Source organism: Salvelinus sp. IW2-2015, unplaced genomic scaffold, assembly GCF_002910315.2.
Source record: "Salvelinus sp. IW2-2015 unplaced genomic scaffold, ASM291031v2 Un_scaffold3351, whole genome shotgun sequence".
NCBI classification, from domain to species: domain Eukaryota; kingdom Metazoa; phylum Chordata; class Actinopteri; order Salmoniformes; family Salmonidae; genus Salvelinus; species Salvelinus sp. IW2-2015.
The window spans coordinates 18,876-46,561 of record NW_019944635.1 but is presented as its reverse complement, the minus strand read 5'-3'; the positions used below and the strand labels follow the sequence as shown (position 1 = coordinate 46,561).

General features: G+C 44.6%; 5 protein-coding genes across 7 annotated transcripts; 3 read left to right on the top strand and 2 right to left on the bottom strand.

The window, feature by feature from the left end:
• Window positions 1–1,050: 1,050 nt before the first annotated feature.
• creg1 (cellular repressor of E1A-stimulated genes 1) lies at window positions 1,051–3,437 on the bottom strand. The gene is given in 12 exon segments (XM_024142668.2): window positions 1,051–1,082; window positions 1,411–1,484; window positions 1,487–1,523; window positions 1,525–1,553; window positions 1,556–1,625; window position 1,677; window positions 1,727–1,757; window positions 1,760–1,844; window positions 2,477–2,526; window positions 2,529–2,697; window positions 2,699–2,737; window positions 2,739–3,437. Coding segments are annotated over 11 exon segments (618 nt in total). The 5' UTR covers window positions 2,772–3,437; the 3' UTR covers window positions 1,051–1,082.
• A 3,506-nt stretch (window positions 3,438–6,943) lies between these two features.
• On the bottom strand, window positions 6,944–12,576 carry setdb2 (SET domain bifurcated histone lysine methyltransferase 2). 2 transcript variants are annotated; one of them, XM_024142664.2, is made up of 10 exons: window positions 12,153–12,569; window positions 11,782–11,858; window positions 11,528–11,641; window positions 11,291–11,443; window positions 10,298–11,138; window positions 9,998–10,167; window positions 8,019–8,294; window positions 7,586–7,797; window positions 7,410–7,498; window positions 6,944–7,293 (listed from the first exon to the last, which is right to left on the bottom strand). In XM_024142664.2, exons 2-10 carry the CDS (start codon window positions 11,807–11,809, stop codon window positions 7,176–7,178), a joined length of 2,001 nt encoding a protein of 666 aa, XP_023998432.1. In that variant the 5' UTR covers window positions 11,810–11,858; window positions 12,153–12,569; the 3' UTR covers window positions 6,944–7,175. The 2 variants fall into 2 exon arrangements, with proteins under 2 accessions (XP_023998432.1, XP_023998433.1); XM_024142665.2 differs by having other exon boundaries at window positions 7,204–7,293; window positions 7,410–7,493; window positions 11,782–12,576.
• A 128-nt stretch (window positions 12,577–12,704) lies between these two features.
• Window positions 12,705–18,561, top strand: LOC112075711 (uncharacterized). The gene is made up of 8 exons (XM_070441034.1): window positions 12,705–12,874; window positions 13,080–13,290; window positions 13,488–13,610; window positions 13,786–14,020; window positions 16,128–16,254; window positions 16,500–16,772; window positions 16,888–16,971; window positions 17,073–18,561. The coding sequence occupies exons 2-5, from the start codon at window positions 13,104–13,106 to the stop codon at window positions 16,183–16,185; spliced, it is 603 nt and encodes a 200-aa protein (XP_070297135.1). The 5' UTR covers window positions 12,705–12,874; window positions 13,080–13,103; the 3' UTR covers window positions 16,186–16,254; window positions 16,500–16,772; window positions 16,888–16,971; window positions 17,073–18,561.
• Window positions 18,562–19,202: 641 nt separating this feature from the next.
• Window positions 19,203–22,387, top strand: f7l (coagulation factor VII, like). Of its 2 annotated transcripts, none has more exons than XM_024142662.2 (8): window positions 19,203–19,404; window positions 19,737–19,909; window positions 20,018–20,042; window positions 20,522–20,635; window positions 20,760–20,903; window positions 21,139–21,233; window positions 21,328–21,448; window positions 21,577–22,387. In XM_024142662.2, exons 1-8 carry the CDS (start codon window positions 19,308–19,310, stop codon window positions 22,119–22,121), a joined length of 1,314 nt encoding a protein of 437 aa, XP_023998430.1. In that variant the 5' UTR covers window positions 19,203–19,307; the 3' UTR covers window positions 22,122–22,387. The 2 variants fall into 2 exon arrangements, with proteins under 2 accessions (XP_023998430.1, XP_023998429.1); XM_024142661.2 differs by having other exon boundaries at window positions 21,328–21,463.
• Window positions 22,388–23,487: 1,100 nt separating this feature from the next.
• Window positions 23,488–26,994, top strand: LOC112075706 (coagulation factor VII-like). Its single transcript, XM_024142658.2, has 5 exons — window positions 23,488–23,580; window positions 23,672–23,810; window positions 25,875–26,002; window positions 26,106–26,226; window positions 26,315–26,994. The coding sequence occupies exons 2-5, from the start codon at window positions 23,702–23,704 to the stop codon at window positions 26,938–26,940; spliced, it is 984 nt and encodes a 327-aa protein (XP_023998426.2). The 5' UTR covers window positions 23,488–23,580; window positions 23,672–23,701; the 3' UTR covers window positions 26,941–26,994.
• Window positions 26,995–27,686: the final 692 nt, after the last annotated feature.

Genomic DNA, 27,686 nt, shown 5'->3' with positions numbered 1-27,686 from the left:
ATTTAATCAGTTTGGGGTCTAATTCATTTAAATTCAATTTCATGCCAAAATATAACTAAATATGACATGCATTTAAAACAAATGTATTCAGTTTTACAACTTCACTTCTGATTTTTGCTGGAATTTAATACATTCTTTGTATATTTTCTACGTGAAATAAGTATTATATATATATATATATATATATGCTACTCTATTCTAGAAGACTAGACTAAAAATGGTTTACTAGTAAAATGAGAAATGGATTTGTAGATGACAAGTGCAATGCTTCATAATCAACACATACCACTAACTATAACACACAATTTAATTCAACAAGAGCGTGCGTCATGTTTTTCCTTTGCTTTGAAGAAATGGTTCACCCAAATGACAACTTATTCTAATTTGATGGATASCTACATTAAAAKGTATTCTATGGCGCTAGCKYCTGCCACCCAGAATGTGGGTTTGTTTACCTTGTCACAGCTTATTGGTGGCATTGTCCAAAAGCAATAGAGTGGTGGTACTCTTGTTGGCATACCCCAAATGGCATTACAAAAACAATCACCTCCATACTACAACAACATATGTCATTTGGTCAAACTACCCTTCAAGCCAGTTGCTTCTGTCTGTACCAAGCCTCACACTTCCCCCTCTTGTGGTAAAAATACAACACTGCATATGACTGCTCACATGGGAAAGATGCCATCAATTCTTTCTTAGAACTACAAAAGCCAAATGAACTCCCTAACAACGAAGGCAGTCCTTCTTAAAATAATGATATTGCACAACAAGAGAGCTTCCTAAAGGGTATAACCTGCTCACTCATGCAATTACACACAGAGATCCATCCCTATAGCCATACATTTAAATTGGAAGCATATGAGAGAAACTCTGAATTCCAAACCATCCCCTTCCCCCACAGACACCCCAGTAGATATTACATTATTTGGAATTCAGCAAATGGCCATTATTGAGCAAATTTAGTTGGGGGGGTGGGGAACGGCTTCATTGTTCCAAATATTGGGTCCATCATCCCCTGCCTTCTAGATCACTATGAAACACTTAGGATTCCTCCACACCAAACTGACCGTGGTGTCCTCCTAAAAGAATCACAAGACAGAAGTACAACAGTCAGCTGTTCTGAAGCCACTGTAAACTAAAACAGTGACTCAGTACATTTTTGTCACATGCACTTAGTGCTATTCATTACTTTCATTCCTGACAATAAACCATATCATTGACACATTGATCAAACACCATGACATCTGACCAATCAGACTCTGTTTTCAGAGGTGCACTCCACAAAAGTGCATCCTAAGATTATTTGCACCAGGCAGTGAAACCCCTAGTCACTGATCCAGTGTCAGAGGCTAGGGTTGTTTCTGGACAGGGCCTCAGGGCAAGAGAAAAGCATCAATAGCTACTCACTCAGTGGTGTCTCTTGTAGGGTGTAGCCTTGAAGGGTGTAGCCTTGAAGTAGTCTTCTGGGGTGACTGTCTTCACCCTCCAAAGTAGTCCAGAACCCACACTTTGGTGATGTTTCATCTTGGCAAAGAACCAGTTGTGGTCGGTGGCCAGTCGACCATCTCAGGGTGGCGGCTGAACAGGGCTTTCTTGGCAAAGGTGGCCTCTGTACCGTTAATCTGTCAGAGACATACAGGTAAACAGAACAGTGAGGATTCATGAAGATAAACTCTGTGCAAGTGAGTGAGACTGATTGTGTGTGTATGTAATTAACCCTCACTCCAGCACAGAGCCAGAGAAGATGATGTGGAACAAAGGGGATCCTGAGGGTCGTATCCTTGGTTCTTACAGAAGTCTGTCTGGGCCAGGGACATGGACAACGAAGCCTGGGGGTTCACCTGAAACACACAGTCAGTATCTCCTTACTCTTCTCAGCACATCCCTTTTGAATGGCATCACACATAGGCCTGTGTAGGTTATATATTAGAGAAAAAGGTTAAAAGTTTAGCCTATGGCTTTGCCCGCTTTAGGTATATGCCAGGAGCCACTTGTGGATTGGACAGCTCTAACACAGTTCAACATCTGACACGTCAAAACAACCGCTATGCGGATGTTGCTAAAGCGGATCGGATTGAATTGAGCTCAAAGAGTGTGTCGTAAACTGGCATACATGGTGCTGGCTGGGTCAGACTAGGAGCTGTCAATTCATTGCCACCATCAACATAAGACTGAAATGTGACGTCATTACAAAAAATTGCTGTGTCACTCCCAAAAGCAGCTGACTCATGATGGGCCAATGAGTTGCATAATTTAACAACATTCAGTCATGGCTCTAAATGGAAATGAAGTGTCATCTACAAATAGAACAATGACTTTTTCTTGCAGTAGACGACATAATGCAAATAATAACCTTATCTGTCATCGACTTTACGTCATTGTATTGTCTTGACATTGTTGGCAAAAACAGTGATCCATACCTTTCCTACGTTGCCATTGACATAAATATTGACATAAATATTGTCCTACCCACCTTTAAATCCTGGACAGAGATCTCCATAGTGGTGAGGTACATGTAGGGCACCCAGTCCCAGACCCAACTGGCCCGTCACTGGTAGAGAACGCATTGGAGAAGGGTTGTCCTTGCACTGGCTCATGGGTCGATATTGTGGCCATGGAAGCCCAGTTGCACTGGTTGGCGACGAATCTAGCCATCCTAGCGACTTCCTCGTGCGGAGGGATTCTGTAAAGTTCGCGCTAGCATAGCGAAAAGCAGTAGAAGCTGCCTTGCCAAGCAATGTGTTCATGTTGACTTCCATCTCCTCCATAAACCACTGAGGTATAAGAACGTCGTAAACACATGTAGAAAGAAAGGAACGAGGAGTGTTTCGTATGCTGCGGTCACGTGATCAGGGGCGTGTGTCATGTGACTTTACAGCTGGCGGCGAGCGTAACTTTTTTCTCTCAAATCCAGGCGCACTCAATTACCAGTAATTGTTCCCATTATAAAAAACAAGTTGCTTTCTACGAAAACTGTAAGAATAGGGCTAGCGTGAAAGACCATTTCAACATAGTCAATATTTGGGAGATTTGTATCCCTCCTGTTGGTTTGTAAACCTGACCTGTAATACACCTGTGAATTACTTCAACAGCCCACAAACACTTTATACTCCGCTTCTCAGAATCCCCAAGATGGTTGGTTGTGGAAAGAAAGCTGTCACCAAAAAGAAGACCGACACGCCGCTCCGCTAGGTCGCCAGTTTATGTAGACCGATTTCGCCGGGAAACTGCGCAAACTGCTTTTGCACACGAGCGACAAGCTACATCGCTGCCATCTGTTCATAAATTCTCGAGCTGTTTGCTTCTGCACACGAGCGACAAGCTACATCGCTGCCATATGTTCATAAATTCTCGAGCTGTCGGGTAATGCTGCCCATGACACAACTGGCGCATTGTTCCCCGTCACATCCAATTGGCTGTGAGGAGTTGAACACACAGCGGCGTTCACAATTCTGATGCGTGTGTGTTCTTCCAAACATCCAAGCCGTGCTGCTCCTCTAGAAGACTGACGAGGCGTCTAGAGATGACTGTACTGCCAAAGACATCAAGTGTCAATAGTTTTAAATGTACAATGTTTTTACTGCAAGTGCACTTATTTTTGTGTTTACTATAAGTATTGTACTAAGACCCTTAGTACAATTTCATGAGAAATTCACATTAGTTGTGTTTGCTTGTATCATATTGTGTTGAACATGCTAGGGTTCTAGTGGTTGGATCTCATATCAAACATGAACACAGAAAGGGAATGTCCATTTCCTTTTATTTCATATACATTTAAAAAATGTTTTGGCACACTGATGTCTAACACACACTATCAGTTTTAAATTATTTACTACATTTTCCTCTTGTATGCAAGTGTTCTAGGGTTTTGATGTGGAAAACATTTCCTTTAGAATTTCCAACTGGGTAAACTCCTAGACAGGTAAACTCCTAGACAGTTGAACCCCATCAATTGCTTTACATTTCTACAGGTCTTAGTTGACAACGCAGTCAACTGAACTGGTCCACTAAAAGCATTCAGTGACTACTTMATCTACACAACTTGATTTGGCTCAATGGTGGACCTCATACAATGGTCTCATTTCTAAAATGTCTTGCAGATACTTCTAGCCTAAGAGACTTAGTCATGCATGTGCACATTTTACATATGGATGGTCCTGGGAATTGAGCCCTCTACCCTGGCATTACAAGCCCCATGCTCTACAAATTGCTACACTGAACAAAAATGCAACATGTAAAGTGTTGGTCCCATGTTTCATGAGCTGAAATAAAAGATTCCATGAATGTTCCATACACACCAAGCTTTGTCATTTTCTGCACAGATTTGTTAATATCCTTGTTAATGAGCACTTGTCCTTTGCCAAAATTATCCATCCACTAGACAGGTGTGGCATATTAAGAAGCTGATTAAACAGCACAATCATTATACTGTTGCACCTTGTGCTGGGGACAAAGGGCCTCTCAAATGTGCCGTTTTGCCACAACACAATGCCACATCTCAAGTTTTGAGGGAGCGTGCAATTGGTATGCTGACTGCATGAATACTTTTTTTGTAATTTTGTAAACACTCTTATCCAGAGAAACTTACAGGAACAATTAGGGTTATGTGCTTTGCACAAAGACATATCAACAGATTTTTTTTATTTTTACCTAGTCGGTTTGGAGATTCGAACCAGCAACCTTTCAGTTACTAGCCCAACGCTCTTACCTGCTAGGCTACCTGCCAACAGAGCTGTTGCCAGATAATTAAATGTTCATTGCTCTACCATAAGCTGCCTCCAACATCATTTTAGAGAATTTTGCAGTACGTACAACCAGCCTCAACACCAGACCACGTGTTTGATGTCGTTTGGGCAAGTGGTTTGCTGATGTCAAYGTTGTGAACAGAGTGCCCCATGGTGGCGGTGGGGTTATGGTATGGGCAGGCATAAGCTACAGACAACAACCACAATTGGATTTTATTGATGGCAATTTGAATGCACAAAAATACCGTGATGAGATCCTGAGGCCCAATGTGAGGCCCATTTTTTTTAAGGTATCTGTGACCAACAGATGTATATCTGTACTCCCAGTCATGTAAAATCCAGAGATTAGGGCCTAATGAATTTATTTCAATTGACTGATTTCCTCATATTGAAACTGTAACTCAGGTCAAATCAATGAAATTGTTGCATGTTGCATTATAAACTCAGCAAAAAAAAGAAACATCCCTTTTTTCAGGAACCTGTCTTCTAAAATCTAAATAACTTAACAGATCTTCATTGTAAAGTGTTTTACATTACTGTTTCCCCATGCTTGTTCAATTAACCATAAACATTAATGAACATGCACCTGTGGAACGGTCGATAAGACACTAACAGCTTAAAGACGGTAGGCAGTTAAGGTCACAGTTATTAAAACTTAGGACACTAAAGAGGCCTTTCTACTGACTCTGAAGAAACACCAATAGAAAGTAGCCAGGGTCCCTGCTCATCTGCGTGGAATGTGCCTTAGGCATGCTGCAAGGAGGCATGCAGGACTGCAGATGTGGCCAGGGAATAAATTGCAATGTCCGTACTGAGACGCCTAAGACAGCACTACAGGGAGACAGGACGGACAGCTGATCTCCTTGCAGTGGCAGACCACGTGTAACAACACCTGCACAGGATCGGTACATCCACATCACACCTGCGGGACAGGTACAGGATGGCAAAACAACTGCCCGAGTTACACCAGGAACCACAATTCCTCCATCAGTGGCTCAGACTGTCCGCAATAGGCTGAGAGAGGCTGGACTGAGGGCTTGTAGGCCTGTTGTAAGGCAGGTCCTCACCAGACATCACTGGCAACAACGTCGCCTATGGGCACAAACCCACCGTCGCTGGACCAGACAGGACTGGAAAAAGTGCACTTCACTGACGAGTCGCAGTTTTGTCTCACCAGGGGTGATGGTCGGATTCGCGTTTTATCGTCGAAGGAATGAGCGTTACACGAGACCTGTACTCTGGAGCGGGATCGATTTGGAGGTGAGGGTCCGTCATGGTCTGGGGCGGTGTGTCACAGCATCATCGGACTGAGCTTGTTGTCATTGCAGGCAACTCAACGCTGTGCGTTACAGGGAAGACATCCTTCTCCCTCATGTTGTACCCTTCCTGCATGCATCCTTGACCATACTCTCCAGCATGACAATGCCACCAGCCATACTGCTCGTTCTGTGCGTGATTTCCTGCAAGACAGCAATGTCAGTGTCCTGCCATGGCTAGCGAAGAGCCTGGATCTCAATCCCATTGAGCACGTCTGGGACCTGTTGAATCGGAGGGAGAGGGCTAGGGCCATTCCCCCCAAAAATGTCCGGGAACTTGCAGGTGCCTTGGTGGAAGAGTGGGGTAACATCTCACAGCAAGAATCTGGTGCAGTCCATTAGGAGATGCACTGCAGTACCACTAGCGGTTCTGGGGGGGGGGGGCAGGGCCCCTGTGACAACAATTTTGGACCCCCTTGTGGCCCCCCCTAAATGTGGAGTATGAAATCATTTTTAATTAACAAATTTGTGTTATCGTTCTTTTTTTACATCCATTATTAGACAGTGGCAACGATGATGATTATGAACATGGTCTTTTGCCTGCTAATGCCTGCAATGCAGTGAAGAAAACAATATGACAACAATAACGTCTAATGTAACTGGCCCCTCTAACAGTACAACTGGCCCCAGCTTGGCCCCCCCAGTTGAAATGGTCTAGAACCGCCACTGTGCAGTACCTAATACAGCTAGTGGCCACACCAGATACTGACTGTTTCTTTTGATTTTGAACCCCCCTTTGTTCAGGGACACATTATTCAATTTCTGTTAGTCACATGTCTGTGGAACTTGTTCAGTTTATGTCTCAGTTGTTGAATCTTATGTTCATACAAATATTTACACGTTAAGTTTTCTGAAAATAAATGCAGTTGACAGTGAGAGGCCATTTCTATTTTTGCTGAGTTTATTTTTGTTAAGTATACAAAGGCCCATTTACAGGTTAATAGACAAAGGTGATGAGGGCAAAGCATAACTGSTTGTCCACTATCATACACATCTTGGGGTCTTTGTGGCCTGGTCTGAAGGCAGATTTGGTTACAGCACAAACGGACTATGTAATGGGTCTAGAAGCAGGCTATAATGGACTATTTTGTTTCTGTGTTAATCTCAAGGTTCATGCCAGCAGTCCCTGACAGCCTTCACAGCCAAACTGACATGTCACTTCCTGTTCCGGGTCACTGTCAGGGCTGTGGGAGTAGTTCCAGGTCAACTCAGTCCCCGCCTTCACCACTCTGCAAGAAAATATAGAAAAAGCACAATCTGGTGTTGGTACTGATATATCAACCCAATCGCGTAGTTTTATCACAAAATCATTACCCATTAAAAAGGGACTATTMCGGACACTTACTTGCTGGTGAAGAAGGCAATGACGGGGAAGTTTGGATCATGAGAGTCAGTGAAGACGTTCTGCACAAATAGGTTGGGGTCGCAGCTGTGCTGTAGAGACAAGATGTCAGAGGTTATGAGTGGGTGGGTTAAAGAATGGGAGTAGATAGTCACACCGTCATACAGTTATACACCTACATTTATGAACCTTCCCACATTCCCCTCCTTCGTGGCATCTAGGTAATACAGGTGCTCCATAGGGTTCTGCTTTGGGCCCAGTTTTTTGGGGCTTGTGCTTGTGGACACAGACAGCTTCACATCCACTTCTTTTATGTCCACTTCTTTSATGTCTGGTTGGGAATTCAGCTGTGGCTTCTGTACCCCATTCTCTTGCTCCAGACCCTCCATGCCTGAAGAAGGAAAAGTKTAACAGGAAAGAAAATAAGTTAGACTACATATTATCTAGGCACCCACAATGCCTCRTTTCTCAATGTTCATCATTGGGAACCATAGTCTGGTTAAACCAGTGGAACAATGGTGAGTGCAGCGGTCAGTCTGGTGTAACCAGGCTAATGGAACCATGAAGCCCCATGAAGCCCCCTGAAGCATCTGTTGGCCCAGTTTCCAGTACCTGTGAGAGGTTGGACTGGCAGGGAGCYCCCCACCAACACRGCTTGTATCTGTGGAGAAAGCTCCACCCCGGGCCTCTGGATAACGGGCACATGAAGCCCGTCAGGAGGTGAGGAGGGGGGCGAGGGCTCCAGGGTCTCTGCAGGCACTCGTCCCTCCCCTGCCGGCGCCAGCCACTCATCTACCACCTCCACCTCGTCGTCGGAGGGAAGGTCCGCCTTCTGGCGCTTGGGTGGGAGGGGCTCGTCGGAGTCCAGTCCTGCCCTGAGAACTACACCTGAAAGGAAGGGAAGTTAATAACGTTTCAGATCCTTGATTTGGATCCACAGTTCAGCCTTTATTAAAKGGATGGTTCTTATGCAAATACAGTGCCTTGCAAAAGTATTCATCCCCCTTGATGTTTTTCTTATTTTGYTGCATTACAAMCTGTACTTTAAATTGATTTTTATTTGGATTTCATGTAATGGACATACACAAAATAGTCCAAATTGGTGAAGTGAAATGAAAAAATKTATTTGTTTCAAAAAATAAAGAAATTCAAAACGGAAAAGTGGTGCGTGCATATGTATTCACCGCCTTTGCTGTGAARCCCCTAAATAAGATCTGGTGCAACCAATTACCTTCAGAAGTCACATAATTAGTTAAATAAAGTCCACCTGTGTGCAATCTAAGTGTCACATGATCTGTCACATGATCTCAGTATATATACACCTGTTCTGAAAGGCCCCAGAGTCTGCAACACCACTAAGCAAGTAGCACCATGAACACCAAGGAGCTCTCCAAACAGTTCAGGGACRAAGTTGTGGAGAAGTACAGATCAACAAAAAAATATCAGAAACTTTGAACAGCCCACGGAGCACCATTAAATCCATTATTTAAAAATTGAAAGAATATGGCACCACAACAAACCTGCCAAGAGAGGGCTGCCCACCAAAACWCACGGACCAGGCAAGGAGGGTATTAATCAGAGGCAACAAAGAGACTTAAGATAACCCTGAAGGAGCTGCAAAGCTCCACAGCGGAGATTGGAGTATCTGTCTATAGGACCACGTTAAGCCGTACACTCCACAGAGCTGGGCTTTATGGAAGAGTTGCCAGAAAAAAGCCATTGTGTAAATAAAAAAATAAGCAAACACGTTTGGTGTTCGCCAAAAGGCATGTGCGAGACTCCCCAAACATATGGAAGAAGGTACTCTGGTCAGATGAGACTAAAATGTAGCTTTTTGGCCATCAAGGAAAACGCTGTGTCTGGCACAAACCCAACATCTCTCATCACTCCGAGAAYACCATCCCCACAGTGAAGCGTGGTGGCAGCATTATGCTGTGGGGATATTYTTTAATCGGCAGGGACTGGGAAACTGGTCAGAATTTAAGGAATGATGGATGGCGCTAAATACTGGGAAATTCTTGAGGGAAACCTGTTTCAGTCTTCCAGAGATTTGGGACTGGGACGGAGGTTCACCACCTACTGCTAAAGCAACACTCGAGTGGTTTAAGTGTCATTTAAATGTCTTGGAATGGCCTAGTCAAAGCCCAGACCACAATCCAATTGAGAATCTGTGGTACGACTAAGACTGCTGTACTCCAGTGGAATCCATCCAACTTGAAGGAGCTGGAGCAGTTTTGCCTTGAATGGGCAAAAATGCCAGTGGCTAGATGTGCCAAGCTTATAGAGACATAGCCCAAGAGACTTGCAGCTGTAATTGCTGCAAAAGGTGGCTCTACAAAGTATTGACTTTGGGGGGGTGAATAGTTCTTGTGTATTTCACAAAAAAATATATTTTSCATCTTCAAAGTGGTAGGCATGTTGTGTAAATCAAATGATACAATCCCCCMAAAAATACATTTTAATTCCAGGTTGTAAGGCAACAAAATAGGAAAAATGCCAAGGGGGTGAAATATTTTCGCAAGCCACTGTATGTACATTTTCGCTGAACAATAATTTTAAGCATACAAGACCAAACTGTCACTTTCCCCTACCTGCGTATGTGCACACGAACGTGCCCTTGTCCAGGTCGTCACGGCTACGCACCCCCCATCCTTTGTTTCCGGTGGGGAAGACCTGCAGCCGGACACGCAGACCCCGCTGAACCACACGGTTCTGGCACATRCCACGGTCACACCCACACCATGGACCACATTCGTACAGCCTAGCAGACACACAGATACATATCTCATGAGTAATTAGTAATGGCATGCACTCACCAGGCACAATAGATACACAAAGGACATTAACACAACAGGATTGCTGACAAGGCCCAGACGCCCAGCCCAACTCACCCTTTGGGCACAGGCTCAGACAGCCTCTGGTGGGAGTAGTGTTTGCCGCCGGGGGTCAGACGAGCGCAGGCGCAGCTCTCCGCGTCACCACAGCCGTCAGTGCAGTCGCARCAGGTGGTGAACAGCGGGCCCGAACTGAGGAAACAGCCGTGAGGCCAACGCTCCTTCCTGTAGCGGAAGTCCTCCGGCCGCACTCCTTCCTCCCGCAGGCACAACTCCACCGGTGTTGGCTCTGACCCCCGGCTCAGGTCCCTCTCGGCCAGACCGGGTGGGCGCCACTGCGGTGGCCGCAGACACTCCAACTGCACCAGGGGGTCAAAGGTGAAGTCGTCCACCTGCAGAACGCCGTGACTCTCTGTGGCAACCAGAAAACATAGCACCTCCCCTGGGGTGCCGAGACTCAGTCCACATGGAGCCTTGTAAACAACGCCCCGCTCCGTGACCTCAGAGTCCAACTCTGCACCCTCAGAGCCCTCCCCCTTAGAGTCTGGTTCAGTCCCATCACAATCGGTCTCAATCCCTGTAGTGAGAGGTGGGGTGGGAGCACACTGCCGCTGGAAGGAGCAGAGTAGGGGGATCCTGAGAGGGTTGTGGCCCCGGAAGTGGTGTGCGGACGGGGGCAGGTGGGGCACACAGGCCTGGCTGCAGGTATGGAGCTGGTAGGGGAGCTGGAGGGGCAGCATGGGAGCCATGAGGTCCTCTCTGTTGGGGTAGGGGGGCGACAGGGGGATGATGGAGCCATCGTAACGGAGGGGTGAGGGAGGGGAGACGGGCTCTGTCTGTTGGGGGGGCAGTGGAGTCTGGGGGTCGTCAATATCAGGGACTGAAACTGTGAGGATTTCTGTGTGGTGGAGACAGATGTTGGGAAGATGTTAGGCTAGCAGCAAACTGAGATATTGGGATAGCTCAGAGACCACGTTTGGATCCAATCAATCCAAACCTCACAGTCAGAGATACTATAATGATATACTGGGCGTGAAGTAGGCTATGTACCTGCACCAATAACCACCTCCACAAAAGACTCATTCCCAGTGGCAGGGGCTGTATTTGTAGCTGAGGCTGTAGTTGTAGCTGGGCCTGTAGTTGCCGGTGTCACAATCAACCCGGAATCCAATAAGGTAATCATATTCATCCCCTGGACATATTCTAAAACAAAAACAGAACAATTATTGCATGAATGGCTAGTATGTGTGTGTGTGTGTGTGTGTGTGTGTACTGTATATATGGTACCTCTGTCTGTAGCAGTGCAGGTCTTGATGGCATGCTTCAGGTGTGTCAGATATTCATACAGCTCATCAAATGCTTGTTCCACATCCACCTGTACCCAGAATGACTTTGCCCTCGCTGAAATCAGAGCAAAAAATAATGTCAGGAACAAATCATTTGCATGATGATCTCCAACAACAACTGGTTCCATCTTTCAATCTGGATTAGATGTATGTGAAACTAGAAACAATATAACAGTATAAGTAAAAATTCCTCACCAACTTCTGTTTTCTCTGACCCATCCATTTTCAATATTGATGGATGGTCAGCTGGTTATGAATTCCTCTGATACCTGCTAAGAAAATGTGCAATTGGCTAGGCACATAGTCAATATTATGCCGGATATATAGCCTACCAAAGACCAACCTAGTTACATCTATATTATTGGTATCCAAYGTCGATGGCCTAGCTAGTACTACCAGCTAACGTACACAAGTAAGGATGTTGTARGTAACAACGTTAGCTAGATCTCTAKCTATCTTTGCTATGCTGCATGCATTGATTTCAAGAAGTTGCTTGCAAAAAGCATCATTATACAAGTGTCGACACCAATTTACATTTCGTTCAAAACATAAGCTAATGTACCTACTGCCTTATCTATTTAACCCTGATGGTATCGAGACATTTTAGTCTACTTCCATTGATGAAATTCGAATACCCACAATGCACTTTACTATTTTGTTCATCTAGAAGACAAATCCAACATATTACCGATCTGCAAATCCACAGTTGCGTATCAAAGGAATGGGAATCAGATAAATTGACCAATTTTACATTCGCTTGAGTCAAACGTTTCAATATTTAATGTCTCCTTTTTAAAACTGAATATATATCTATTCTCCATTAGCTTTTCATGAATTGACCCCGTTGAAAAGTGAAACAGTTAAATTTCACTACGAATATGAAACATTCTTCGACTTTAATGTYCGTCAWCTTGCAAGTTGAGGGACTTATGTATAGTTGGCGAGAGTTGATTGTCTGACGGTTACAATATGTACATTGGTAGTTATGTCAAACTATGGTTATGTAGCCGGCTATTTCCTAGATCTATTCATTAGAGCAAAACGTTTTGCAACGGAAACGTTTTGCAACGACAACGAGTTTCTTATTGGACAAGCTTAGGTAGTCCCTCCCCGTTTTGGTCTGTTTGGTGTCAAGTGAATACGCCCCCGTGTAGTTTTGTAACACAGCGATAATGCATTTACGCAAGTTCTATATCGAAATGATTATGCGCATTCTGGTGTTCATACATGCAGCAGAAACTACACCTTCAAAAGGGTGAGGATCATTCTACAATTTGACATTCATACGGTAGGACCGCATATGTTTCTTAAACCACTCTAAACAATGTCAAGGAATTATGTCCTGTCTATGTCCACGTTTGAACTCTTTATTACAGCTCGCATAACGTTACCTATATAGCCTCCTGGAGCACCAGTAGCCACAGGGTAACCCATCTGAACATAGACTACTATTATTATTTAAATATACATGTTTTTGTGTTTGATTTCTGAAGTAACACCACCAGTCTCTAGCCGAGATGACCCAGGTGCGAAGGTCGGTGGGAGAGGCGSTGTGGGGAATGTGTGCCGCCGACGCCATGTCCATGCCCGTGCACTGGTACTACAACATCGATGACATCAAGAGAGATTTTGGAGGATGGATCACCGGCTTCAACGCACCCAACAACAGACACCCGTCCAGCATCCTCACCCTCTCCAACTCAGGTATGTTAACATCACCCTTTACTGAATTTGAAAAATGAGTTGTTTATTGGTCATGAATTATGACATGGCATGACATGAGTGTTTGATATATGCAGGAGCATTCATTCTTCACCTGATGTTCATCAAACTGGCAATAGGTACATTGAAACATTTTGAGTTAGTCCTTAATCTGTTCTCTCTTTCCCTCCGGTCCATAGCGGGGAGCGGTCGCACTGCATGGTCCTCTGGTGGGAACAGGCCCCATGTTGTGGGTAGCGTAATCCTCCATAACAAGCTCAAGTTCTGGAAGGCATCAGGCGGATCGGTCCACTATCACCAAGGTGCTCACTACTCACTTAATTTCAGTTMATCTCACAAATGAATGTAACTAAATGAAAAAAGTGTCTCTGACCTTGGTCTGTATATATCTTTAAAAGCGGTTCTGTAAGGAAAATAATTATTGACAATACATATTATCAATTATTCAGTAAAGTACACCTCTATATCTCTGTGCAGGTCTCCAGGCAGGTGAGAATACCCTGAATGCCATCTGCTCCCTGAGGGTGGCACAGGCCCTGACAAGGGGGAAGTTTTCCAGCGTGGCAGAACCAGCGGCGAGGGGGGCAGTGCTGGCTGATTACGTACACTTCATGACCACGCCAGGAACACATGGAGACACCTACGCAGAGTCCTTCCACAGAGCATTCTTCTCCGACTGGCAAGACCCCAGACCCACTTCCTCCAGCAAGGTAATGCACACGCGTGCATACATATGAGGTTACACACCTAACCAGACAGTGTCTTACAGTTTGTCTATGTGTTCCAGGTGTTAGTCATGTCTTGTCTATGTGTTCCATGTGTTACGTTTGTGTGTCTTGTCTATGTGTTCCAGGTGTTATGTTTGTGTGTCCTTGTCTATGTGTTCCAGGTGTTTATGTTTGTGTGTCTTGTCTATGTGTTCCAGGTGTTATGTTTGTGTGTCTTGTCTATGTGTTCAGGTGTTATGTTTGTGTGTCTTGTCTATGTGTTTCCAGGTGTTATGTTTGTGTTCTTGTCATGTTGTTCCAGTGTTATGTTTGTGTGTCTTTGTCTATGTGTTCAGGTGTTAGTCTGTCATGTCTATGTGTTCCAGGTGTTAGTCATGTCATGTCTATGTGTTCCAGGTGTTATGTTTTGTGTGTCTTGTCTATGTGTTCCAGGTGTTAGTCATGTCTTGTCTATGTGTTCCATGTGTTACGTTTGTGTGTCTTGTCTATGTGTTCCATGTGTTACGTTTTGTGTCTTGTCTATGTGTTCCAGGTGTTATGTTTGTGTGTCTTGTCTATGTGTTCCAGGTTTACTTGTGTGTCTGTCATGTGTTCCAGGTGTTATTTTTGTGTGTCTTGTCTATGTGTTCCAGGTGTTATGTTTGTGTGTCTTGTCTATGTGTTTCCAGGTGTTATGTTTGTGTGTCTTGTCTATGTGTTCCAGGTGTTATGTTGTGTGTCTTGTCTATGTGTTCCAGGTGTTATGTTTGTGTGTCTTGTCTATGTGTTCCAGGTGTTATGTTTGTTGTCTTGTCTATGTGTTCCAGGTGTTAGTCATGTCTTGTCTATGTGTTCCAGGTGTTATGTTTGTGTGTCTGTTCTATGTGTTCCAGGTGTTATGTTTGTGTGTCTTGTCTATGTGTTCCAGGTGTTTGTTTGTGTGTCTTGTCTATGTGTTCCAGGTGTTACGTTTGTGTGTCTTGTCTATGTGTTCCAGGTGTTACGTTTGTGTGTCTTGTCTATGTGTCCAGGTGTTATGTTTGTGTGTCTTGTCTATGTGTTCCAGGTGTTACGTTTGTGTGTCTTGTCTTATGTGTTCCAGGTGTTATGTTTGTGTGTCTTGTCTATGTGTTCCAGGTGTTATGTTTGTGTGTCTTGTCTATGTGTTCCAGTGTTATGTTTGTGTGTCTTGTCTATGTGTTTCCAGGTGTTATGTTTGTGTTCTTGTCTATGTGTTCCAGGTGTTATGTTTGTGTGTCTTGTCTATGTGTTCCAGGTGTATGTTTGTGTGTCTTGTCTGTGTTCAGGTGTGTCATGTCTTGTCTATGTGTTCCAGGTGTTATGTTTGTGTGTCTTGTCTATGTGTTCCAGGTGTTATGTTTGTGTGTCTTGTCTTGTGTTCAGGTGTTATGTTTGTGTGTCTTGTCTATGTGTTCAGGTGTTATGTTTGTGTGTCTTGTTATGTGTTCAGGTTAGTTTGTGTGTCTTGTCTATGTGTTCCAGGTGTTATGTTTGTGTGTCTTGTCTATGTGTTCCAGGTGTTATGTTTGTGTGTCTTGTCTATGTGTTCCAGGTGTTATGTTTGTGTGTCTTGTCTATGTGTTCCAGGTGTTAGTCATGTCTTGTCTATGTGTTCCAGGTGTTATGTTTGTGTGTCTTGTCTATGTGTTCCAGGTGTTATGTTTGTGTGTCTTGTCTATGTGTTCCAGTGTTAGTCATGTCATGTCTATGTGTTCAGGTGTTATGTTTGTGTGTCTTGTCTATGTGTTCCAGGTGTTATGTTTTGTGTCTTGTCTATGTGTTCCATGTGTTATGTTTGTGTGTCTTGTCTATGTGTTCCAGGTGTTATGTTTGTGTGTCTTGTCTGTGTTCCAGGTGTTATGTTTGTGTGTCTTGTCTATGTGTTCCAGGTGTTATGTTTGTGTGTCTTGTCTATGTGTTCCATGTGTTACGTTTGTGTCTTGTCTATGTGTTCAGGTGTTATGTTTGGTGTTGTCTATGTGTTCCAGGTGTTATGTTTGTGTGTCTTGTCTATGTGTTCCAGGTGTTACGTTTTGTGTCTTGTCTATGTGTTCCAGGTGTTACGTTTGTGTCTTGTCTATGTGTTCCAGTGTTGGAGTTTGCAGAGCAGCGCTACCAGCAGAAGATGTCAGTCCCGACAGCCAGCTAGACGCTATTGGCTGCCTCCCATGGCCATCCCCTTTGTGCTCTCTCTGCCACAGCCAATGAGGACCAAGCTGCAAGTGTTGCACCCATCCCTTTTTGGAATATTTGAATAGGAGAATCTCAATTGCATTTCCTTGATCCTTCTCTCCTTGCCTCATCTCAAAACCCATTGGATGAGAAGGTCAGAGGGGAGGGAACGTTGAATTTCTCATCCAATGAGTTTTGAGAAGGAGACGAGAACACAAGAAATGAAGATTTTCCATGAAACTCTCTCTCTCTCCCCCTCTTTTTACTGTCCTTTCTCTCTTCCTCTCCCAGGTGTCTGCAGCGGTAGAGTTTGTCCGGCTCACCCACCCCCACCCCAAGGTGGAGAAATATGTGACGCTGTATGCCCGAGCCCTCCATGCCACTCTGAATGGGGCGTGTCTGAGCAGCAAGCGGAGGCCGCCCTCAAGTCACCCGACCTGGACGCATGGGACACTTGCAAGCCCTACATACAGAAAGCAGCCAGGTTTCCAACCTCTTCTGCAGAGGGGCTCAAGGTTCACCAGAGTGCAGTGGAAATGCTTGGCATGGCCTGCTACACCCAAGGTGTCTATCACTCTCTCTCTACTCTGTCTACCTATCCACAGCAGTGTGATTTAGTTCCATTGTGTGTGATGCAAGTGTCCACTGAGTCTAATAGAAGTTTGCGTGTCCTTTATAGGTGCCCTCAGTAGTATGTTCTACCTAGCACACGAGTTTCACAGCGACCATCATGGAGGGATCCTGGCAAACACCAATTGTGGCGGTAAGTTTGTTTGTTTGCATGTGGTGCCAATTCATCTGTTTTAATGTTTTAGGTGTGTGTTTTGAGATTGTCAGTCTAAAGTGTCTGTGTGTCTTTTTCAGGAGAGAACTGCAACAGGGGTTCTGCTTTGGGGGCTCTGCTGGGTGCGAGGGCAGGGTACACGGGTGGATCTGTACCCCAGGAGTGGAAAGATGGATTGAGGAACGCACAGGAACCCATCCATGAATACTAAAGATGCTCTGAGACTGCCCCCTATAGGACTTAAAGCGTGCATCAGAGCACTGACACGCATATCTTACCTCCGTTTGGTTGGTGTAACTCAAAACAACATCTGTGTACATATGTTTGTTGATTTGGAGCCTTATATTGGCCTTGGTATTCACATGCTGGTCGTTGTATGCACAAAAAGGTACCTTACAATGAAAAAGATTACTATGCACAAATAATTACCTTGTGTAAAAGTGCTTATTTTCCCAATTTTACTCTTAAGGCCTTCCGGTTTGCCTTGGTTTATCTCTCTCGACCATATGTCAAGTAACTGTTCTCAGCTGTGACTCCATTAAATATATTTTAGAGATCAGTTTGAGTTTACGCACTAAAGGCGTCCGCATACATAGGTTCGGTTTGCTCCTAGCAGAACTCGGCCAGGCGAAGTGAACGTCTGTGCTCGCAGACTCCCTTAAAATACCTTCGCTTGAAAAATTAGAAAGAAGTGGAAATATTACTGTTTGTACTCTTGAGACGCCATAGTCAATACACTTCCTCAAAATAGTCTCAATTAATTTAAGAGAAATCTGTAAATCATTTTGCGTTTTTGCTGAATAGGTCTTAGTTGTGCAATTTTACATCTAAGATTTTTGGTGCAGTATTTCTTAACATCTGCATGAAAACTAGTCGTCTCTCGTTGAATGACAACAAGCACTTCATTGAAGATTCCATATTGTTGACCAACTACCGACGAAGGGGCGTAGACTTCGGCTACGGAACTTTGACTAGCCTCAAGAAAAACATGTGTGATGAACAGCCGGGGAAAAAACGCTTCCGAACAACCAAAACGTCACAGAATTTCATCATAATATATGCGCGATCTGTTTCGATTTGGAATTATATCGTAAGCTTTAAACTCATATCGAGTTTGAGTTGAAGAAGAAAAAGTTAACCTTTTTAAAGTACATTTGATCATACACATTGATTGCAGAAGCAGGTAGACAGTAGCCTGCAACATTTCTACTTTCCTTGTTTCCAAGTTACGCGAAGGGAAACATTGTGATTTGATTATGGCAGTTCAATGGTAACTTATTTTATCAGTCTAATTTTCATTTGGATAGAACCTAATTAAGTTATTTGAAAGGTAATATGCCCTGCTAGATTGTGTTTTAAAGTTGAATAAAAGCATTTATACTGTTCGATTATGCGCACATACAATAGTATACACTGTTACAATCTCTATTTTTCTACTGTAATTAAGGTGTGAAAACCTTCATTATCTAACATCTACAGTACATGCTGCTTTTCACGTGGATCATGTTTATTATATATATTTTTTCTATCCTTCAAGCCCAATAAATGGTGTCTCATTACCAAATCTAACCACCTGTCAACAACTGTTATTGTACTGTCTTCTTCATCATTACAGTGCCTTCAGAAAGTATTCACACCCCTTGACTTTYYCCCCCCAGAAATTGTGTTACATGGATTAAATTGAGAGTTTTTTTTGTCACTGACCWATTTTTTTTTAAAGTCACCTTTATTTAACCAGGTAGGCTAGTTGAGAACAAGTTCTCATTTACAACTGCGACCTGGCCAAGATAAAGCAAAGCAGTTCGACACATACAACAACACAGAGTTACACATGGAATAAACAAACATACAGTCAATAATACAGTAGAAAAAGTCTATATACTGTGTGTGCAAATTAGGTAAGATAAGGGAGGTAAAGCAATAAATAGGCCATGGTGGCGAAGTAATTTTAATATACCAATTAAACACTGGAGTGATAGATGTGCAGAAGAGCAGTAACTGCACATTTGATCAAAAATTAGTTATTTACATTTTTGATACATTGAATACATGCTTTATCATGTGGAMAAATATCCTGCCTCCACTGTGTTGTTATACAACAGCACCTCCTGTTGGTGTGATACTAGTAATGCCTCCTTGGCTCCAGGCCAGTCACTGTATTTCACAATGTTAGTCTCCCAGCCAACTGCCCGTGGGTTTACCCTGATACATGTTCTGTCAGGGAGGGGAGAGAGAGACTGATTTGCTGTGTGTGTGTTTGTGGAGTATGTGTTTGTGGTAGGACTGAACTTGGGTCAAGCCCTGAGAGCTCAGTAATGGAGTCGTCTACGACCACGGACGCTCTGAAAGTGAAGCTCAGCCACCTTATCCTGCTGGCCCTCTGTATCCCAGCCTGCACCGGACTCCCCGGAGGTGAGTCTCAGATCTGAGGATGTAAATTACTTTGGTGGTTCTTGGATCAGCCCTGTACCTTTCAAATACAGCACCACACGCTCCTGGCTATTCAATGCCCTGCTTGACTTCCTGTCTGTCTATCTGTCTTTCTGTCAGTCTGACTGTATTTGTGTACAGAGACTGTTTACAGCCTTGTGTGTGCAGTAATAGCAACTTTTCAACCACCCATGGTCTTCATTAGGATTCTTCTTCCTTTTCCTACTATTTGTACTCTGTTCCTGTGGAAGTTTGTTGGATGTCTATCAATTTAAAGTATATGTAGTGTAAGCAGTCATGTCCCRTCCTGGCAGCTCCAGTATTCCTGAGCACACAGGAGGCCAGTGGGGTGCTCCATCATCAGCGCTCGCGGCGTGCTAACAGCCTGCTGGAGGAGCTGAGACTGGGAGACCTGGAGAGAGAGTGTCTGGAGGAGCAATGTGGCTACGAGGAGGCACGGGAGATCTTCACCCTCCCTGAACAATTGGTGAGTGTAAACTGAATGATCAGATGGAATCTGGGGAGGTAGGTTCTCCATATTTGTCCCAGAACATTAGAATCTTTTTAAATTACCCCTCTCTCTTGTTTTATGCAGGAGGAGTTCTGGAAGAGCTACTCAGGTAGGTATCTTCAGGGGACTCAAAGCTACTCTCAACTTTAACTTACAGTACCAGTCAAAAGTTTGGACACACCTACTCATTCCAGGGGTTTTCTTTATTTTTACTATTTTCTACATTGTAGAATAATAGGGAAGACATCAAAACTATGAAATAACACATATGGAATCATTTAGTAACCAAAAAAGTGTTAAAAGCTGTCATCAAGGCAAAGGGTGGCTTCTTTGAAGAATCTAAAATATATTTTGATTTGTTTAACACCTTTTAGGTTACTACATGATTCCATATGTGTTATTTCATAGTTTTGATGTCTACACTATTATTCTATCATGTWGAAAATAGTAAAAATAAAGAAAAACCCTAGAATGAGTAGGTGTGTYCAACCCTTCGACTGGTACTGTACATTTWGCCAAATCTACATATATTTCTCGTTGCTCATTATAATGGTTGTAATAATAATCTAAYATTGTCTCTGTCTGTAGTGGTGGATCAGTGTGAGTCTGGCCCCTGCTTGAATGRGGCTACCTGTGTAGGTCAGGTGAACACCTACATCTGCATTTGTCTCCCTGGGTTTGATGGACGAAACTGTGGCCAAAGTAGGTACAACACACCTGTATTTGTCTGTCGAATCACTGAAATTGGCTCTTGGATCTTCTTCAATAATGGTTTCCATTTCTCTTGTCTCTTGGTTCCTGTCTGTCTCTATCTCTACCTCCACAGCCTTGATGAACTCTTATGATGGTTGTCTGTACAGAAATGGGGGATGTGAGCACTTCTGCACAGAGTTTCCAGACCTGTCTCACCGTTGTCACTGTGCCCCTGGGTACAGCCTTGGCAATGACAGCATTAGCTGCATACCCCAAGGTCTGTATCACACTGGGCCAAACCCTAACAACTACAACTCCCAACAGCCCTGTGCTTCTTGAGGCCATCTCCATACAAGCACTTAATCTTCACCTTTTGTAGTCCTTCTCTTGCCTGTATTCTCTCTTTATCCTCAACTCCTAACCTCTCTCTCTCTCTCTCTCTCTCTCTCTCTCTCTCTCTCTCTCTCTCTCTCTCGCTCTCGCTCTCGCTCTCTTGCTCTCTCTCCTCTTAGTTCCGTTTCCCTGTGGAAGAATTGTGAAAACGTTCAAGCCCGGGCCCCGAATTGTGAAAGGCACAATTTGTCCTAAGGGAGAGTGCCCATGGCAGGTATAGCATTGCACTGTAGTTATTGACTGACCAACACGTGGCTAGATCCAGATCTATGTCTGTCTCACACTCTCCACTCCCTCTGTCACTGCAGGTTATGCTGGAGTACATGAATGAATATAAATGTGGGGGGATCCTCTTGGCTCCACATTGGATCCTTACTGCTGCCCACTGCATGTGGCACACGACTGCCTCCCATTGGCAAGTCACAGTGGGTGAGTGGGCAAATGGTATTACAGTGTTCTCTCAACGCTCCCAGTATCTCACCTGCCACAAAACCCAATGCTAMCCATCACCTCTGAGTGTTCACTGTCCACTGATTATGAGTTCCTCCCCCTTCAAGGTGAACACAATCGTGCGAAGAAGGAGGGCACGGAGCAGGTTCGGCGGGTGACGAGGATGCTGATCCACCCCCAATACAACCACACCTCCACGGATCGGGACCTGTCTCTGCTCTACCTCAAGAGGGAAGTAGTGCTTGGACCCTTCGTGGTGCCTGTGTGCCTGCCCGCCTTGGACGGCTCCTTCGGGCGCACGCTGGGGGCCATGCGCACCTCCGTGGTGAGTGGCTGGGGCCGCCTGGCTCAGTCGGGGCCCCCGTCCACTCTGCTCCAGAGGCTGGAGGTTCCTCGGGTCCCCCTACAGGAGTGTCGCACCACAGGCCTCAATGTGACCAGTAACATGCTGTGTGCTGGGTTCAGGGACGGGAAAAAGGATGCGTGCCAGGGGGACAGTGGGGGGCCCCTGGTCACCCGCTACAAGAACACCTGGTTTCTGACAGGAGTGGTGAGCTGGGGTAAAGGGTGCGCCCAAGAGGACGTCTACGGAATCTATACCCGCGTCTCTAACTTCCTGGACTGGATCAATCAGACCATGGCGACCGGCTGAGTGGGAGTGTCCATTTAAAACACCCCTCCAAAAAACACTGACAGATCTCCTCAAGGATGATGCTGGATAATAGCCAAGACACAATCCTGCTCCAAACTAGAATCTGGATTAAGATATAAACTCTAAATATAATGATGACATTAATCTTTATAGTTTCTTAGACAAACCTAACATATATCTTTTCTTTGATCAATTATTAACGTCTGTGTTTGATGAAAATTACAGTTTATTCAGCCAGAAAAAATAAATAGTTATTTGAAAATAAAGTTGGATTGTTTTCCTACTGATAAGAAACATAACACAACTTAGCGTGCATGTGGCATGAGATCAGTGATGTAACTGAAAGAGTGGGAGGGGCTGTGAAAGGGAGGGAAGAGCCTGCATAGGGTCAATGACAGAGGAAGGTAAGCATGTGTTAGGGGGGGTTAGGGCCCAAATCAGGATTTGTCCAGACTTTGAACCTGTGGACTGAAAGGAACAGAGAGTGACAGTGTGCTAAGATATTCTGAGGACAGTCATCATGTGGCTTCATGTTCTCTGTCTTACATTAAGTTTCCACTGCTGTCATCCCGCCTCGGGTAAGTTAACTTACCCCTGCGTATGTGTTTTTGTTGGTGTGTGTTTCTAACTTTAGTTTGTAAATATGCATTCATTTATGTACAATACATATCTACCTCTGTCATCTCCTGTTTGCTTGTGTGTGTGCATGCAGTTTGTGCGTGGTGTGGTGTGGTGTGTGTGTGTGTGTGTGTGTGTGTTGTGGTGTGTGTGTGTGTGTGTGTTGTGTGTGTGTGGTGTGTGTGTGTGTGGGTGTGTTTTATGTTGTGTGTTTGTGTGTGTTTGTGCATATGTGTCTATGTGTGTGTGTGTACAACTCCCTCTCTCCGGTCTTGCAGTGTTCTTGGCGCGGGACCAGGCCCATGGCCTCCTCATCCGGCCTAAGCGTGCAACACGGCTGGTTCGAGGAGCTCAAAAGGGGGGACCTGGAGCGAGAATGCCTTGAAGAGAAGTGTTCCAAAGAGGAGGCGCGGAAGTGTTTGAGCACGAACAGGCTACGGTCAGTGCCTGGTGAACCACAATCTGATCATGAACAGACCATAGTCTGCATGATAGGCAAAAAAACAACAATGACTCTGAACATGATTCTACCTGATATCCTCAGTGAATTGTCCCCATTCTCTTCCCTTAGGAGGAGTTCTGGGAATACCAATGGTGAGCTTCTGTACAGTGTGTCATTTCTACAGTCACAAATACCCAGACACCACAACCACTATATTTTAATCTTTTAACATCTTTGTTGATCATGAGATCCAAATGTACACAAATGTATTCATCCTTACAGTTCAAGACAGCTGCCAATCTGACCCCTGCCAGAACAAAGGAAGCTGCTCTAGCATATCAGCATCTTCTTACACCTGCCTGTGCCTGCCAGGCTTCAGTGGACGGAACTGCGAGCTAGGTAAGAGTTCTTGATGGGAAGTTTCTGTGGAAACTTTAGTTTCTAAGGTTTCTTTTCCCCATTTACTTACATAAACCATTCTTTATGTCAGCATTCAAGGCCATTCCTGACTCCTGCTTGCATGAGAACGGGGGCTGTGGCATTCTGCGAGGAGGAGGGGGGCCGACGCAACTGTTCATGTGCGGACGGCTACTTCCTGGGGACTGATGGACAGCGTTGCCTGACACAAGGTTAGCAGTCACAGGCCATGTCAACGCTGTATGACCAGTTGTATTGTCATCATGTATGATGTTATCTGTGGATGCATTCCCAAATGGCATCCTATGTCCTATACACTGAGTGTACAAAACATTAGGAACACTTTCTTAATATTGAGTTGCATCCCTTTTACCCTCATAACAGCCTCAATTCGTCAGGGCATGGATTCTACAAGGTATCTAAAACGTTCCACAGAGGTGCCCATGTTGATTCCAATGCTTCCCACATTGTGTCAAGTTGGCTGGATGTCCTTTGGGTGGTGGACCATTCTTGATACACACAGGAAATTGTTAAGCGTGAAAACCCAGCAGCACTGCAGTTCTTGAGACACTCAAACCGGTGCGCCTGGCACTAACCAAACCTCGTTCAAAGGCATCTAAATCTTTTGTCTTGCCATCATCCCTCTGAATGGCATACAAACACAATCCATGTCTCAATTGTCTCAAGGCTTAAAAATCCTTCTTTAACCTGTCTCCTTCCTTTCATCTACACGGAATGAATAAGGGATCATAACTTTCACCTGGTCAGTCTGCAGTATGTCATGGAAAGAGCAAGTGTTCCTAAAGTTTTGTACCCAGTGTATAGTGTAGTACTTTAACAAAAGTAGTGCACTATATAGGAAATAGGGTGCCATTTGGGACGTACCCTCTGGTTGTAGTATTACACCCTCTGGTTGTAGTATATCACCCTCTGGTTGAAGTATATACACCTCTGGTTGTAGTATATACACCTCTGGTTGTAGTATATACAATACATTCAGAACATCCTCAGACCCCTTTACTTTTTGTAACATTTTTGTTACGTTACAGCCTTTTCCTCATCAATCTACACACAATACCTCATAATGACAAGCAAAAACAGGTTTTAGAAATGTTTGCTAAAAAAAAAACTGATATCACATTTACAAGTATTCAGACCTTTACTCAGTATTTTGTTGAAGCACCTTTGGTAGTGATTACAGCCTGAGTCTTCTTGGGTATGACGCTACAAGCTAGGCACATCAAAGATCTCTCTGTACTTTGCTTCGTTCATCTTTGCCTCGATCCTGACTATTCTCCCAGTCCCTGTTACTGAAAAACATCCCCACAGCATGATGCTGCACCACCATGCTTCACCGTAGGATGGTGCCAGTTTCTCCTCAGACGTGACTCTTGGCATTCAGGACAAAGAGTTCATTCTTGGTTTCATCATACCAGAGAATCTTGTTTCTCATGGTCTGGAGTCTTTAGGTGCCTTTTGGCAAACTCACAGCGGGCTGTCATGTGCCTTTTACTGAGGTGTGGCTTCCGTCTGGCCACGCTATCATAAAGGCCTGAATGCTGGAGTGCTGCAGAGGTGGTTTCCCTTCTGGAAGGTACTCCATCTCCGCAGAGGAACTTAGAGCTCTGTCAGAGTTACCATCAGTTTCTTGTTCACCTCCTGACCAAGGCCATTCCCCCCGATTGCTCAGTTTGCCCGGGCGGCCAGCTCTAGGAAGAGTTCTGGTGGTTCCAAACTTCTTCCATTTAAGAATAATGTGGGCTTTGTTCTTGGGGACTTTCAATGCTGCAGACATTTGTTGGACTTCCCAGATCTATGTCGGCGCTCTACGGACAATCCTTCGACCTCATGGCTTGGTTTTTGCTCTGACATGCGCTGGCAACTGTGGGACCTTAAATAGACAGGTGTGTGCCTTTCCAAAACATGTGCATTATCAATGAAGTCACCACAGGTGGACTTCAATCAAGTTGTAGAAACATCTGAAGGATGATCAATGGAAACAGGATGCACCTGAGCTCAATTTCGAGTCTCATAGTAAAGGGTCTAAATACTTATGTAAATAGGTATTTCTGTTTTYTATTTGTAATAAATGTGCAAAAATGTTAAAACCTGTTTTCGTTTTGTGATTATGGGGTATTGTGTGTAGATTGCTATGGATTTGTATTAATTTAMTCCATTTTAGAATAAGGCTGGAACGTAACAAAATGTGGGAAAAGTCAAGGGGTCTGAATACTATTCGAAGGCACTGTATGACCTCTGGTCTCTCGTGGCTCCAGAAACAATGGCCTGTGGGAAGGTTCCTGTCCTGCACAGCAGCGCCTCGGAGAAGGGAGACGTCCCGTTGGACCCCCGTTCACGCATCGTGGGKGGAACAGAGTGCCCTAAGGGTCACTGCCCCTGGCAGGTACAGTATGAACCAGTGGCCTGAGCTCAGAGACAAAGCGGCGAACATGTTTATGTATCTGACGTAGAGGTGAAGTCTCTTTCCCCACGGTGTGTTTCTACAGGTGTTGTTAGTGAGAAATGGGAAGGGCTTTTGTGGAGGAGTCATCTACAAACCCACCTGGATCCTCACTGCCTCTCACTGCTTGGAGAATATCAAGGCCCAGCACCTGAAGGTGGTGGCAGGTATGGACTGTTTTTCTTTAGAAAAGAGTCAATACAGCGGTTGTGTGTTGAAGTCTGAGTTSTTTCAACCTTTTCTGCATGTACCCAGGTGAACACGACACAGAGAAAGACGAGGGTACGGAACAGACCATAGATGTGGCAGAGATCATCATGCACAACAGYTACGTGTCAGACACGGCGGACAGCGACATCGCYCTGCTACGTCTGAAGACTGCCATCACTATGACGCCTTTCGCCGTGCCCGTCTGCCTGCCCACCCGCTCGATGGCGGAGCGTGAGCTCTGGGCCATCAACCTCCACACGGTGAGTGGCTGGGGCCGGCGCAGCGAGAACGGCCCTACGTCACGTGTCCTCCGGCGGCTGGAGGTGCCACGTATACGTACCCAGGACTGCGTTGAGATGAGCGGTGTCACGCTAACGGMTAACATGTTCTGCGCCGGCTACATCKWGGGCAAGCAGGACTCCTGTAAGGGGGACAGCGGCGGACCACTGGTCACCCGCTACAGAGACACCACATTCCTTTTGGGTATCGTCAGCTGGGGAAAGGGATGCGCCCGGCCGGGGAACTACGGGATTTACACCCGCGTGTCCAACTACCTGGACTGGATCCACAACTACACGGCAGAGCAGCCGACAGCGCAGCCGACAACGCAGCCGCAGAACACCACGGCCACACTGCAAAACACCACGGCCAATCCAAATGCAGTCTTATAAGTGTCACAGAACAGGGCAGTGCTGAGCCCAGTACCTTATTGGGTTCAACTTGTAGTACATCTCTGAAACCATATTTTGGCTTTCAGATTTATAGTATTTATATTTATCATGTTTTGTTTCTCGTGCTTCAACTACACTTTCTAAAGTTTTTCTGTATGTTTGTTGATTTTATGGTTGATTCCCTCTGAATTTTATTTTAATTTTCAATAAACGCTTGATTGATGCCAAAGTAAATTGACCCTTCGGCTGTGTCATGATAACCATTAAGGCAAACTGACTCTTACGTAAGTTGGTGTTCAATTACAATGCATTTGCCATCTTAAAACAAAGCTGCTTCCATTCTGCTCAGACCCGGCAGGCTATTTTTGTATGTTATAAGAAAGAGGATAGCCACTGCATTATATGTTATGACCCCTATGCGGTTAGTTGGGCCAACAGGATTGAGGGTATAAATGTAATTTTGTATATCAGGGAACAATCTTCTCAAACTAAGGCAATTTGATATGTATTTAGCAAAATACGACCAGAAATAGTGGTAAACATATGAACACAAAAGCTGTCAGAATTGCTGAGTGTTGTAGCCGTTTCAAATATATTACATTAAAACACTGTTCTAGAAGCATCCACTGATGTCTATTAATTAACATGATATGCAATATGATTCTGTAAATTGTGTTAAAATGAGAAATGTGATGTGAAACCTTCCCCTATATTGCACCCTACTTGGAATCCCATTGGAATGTATA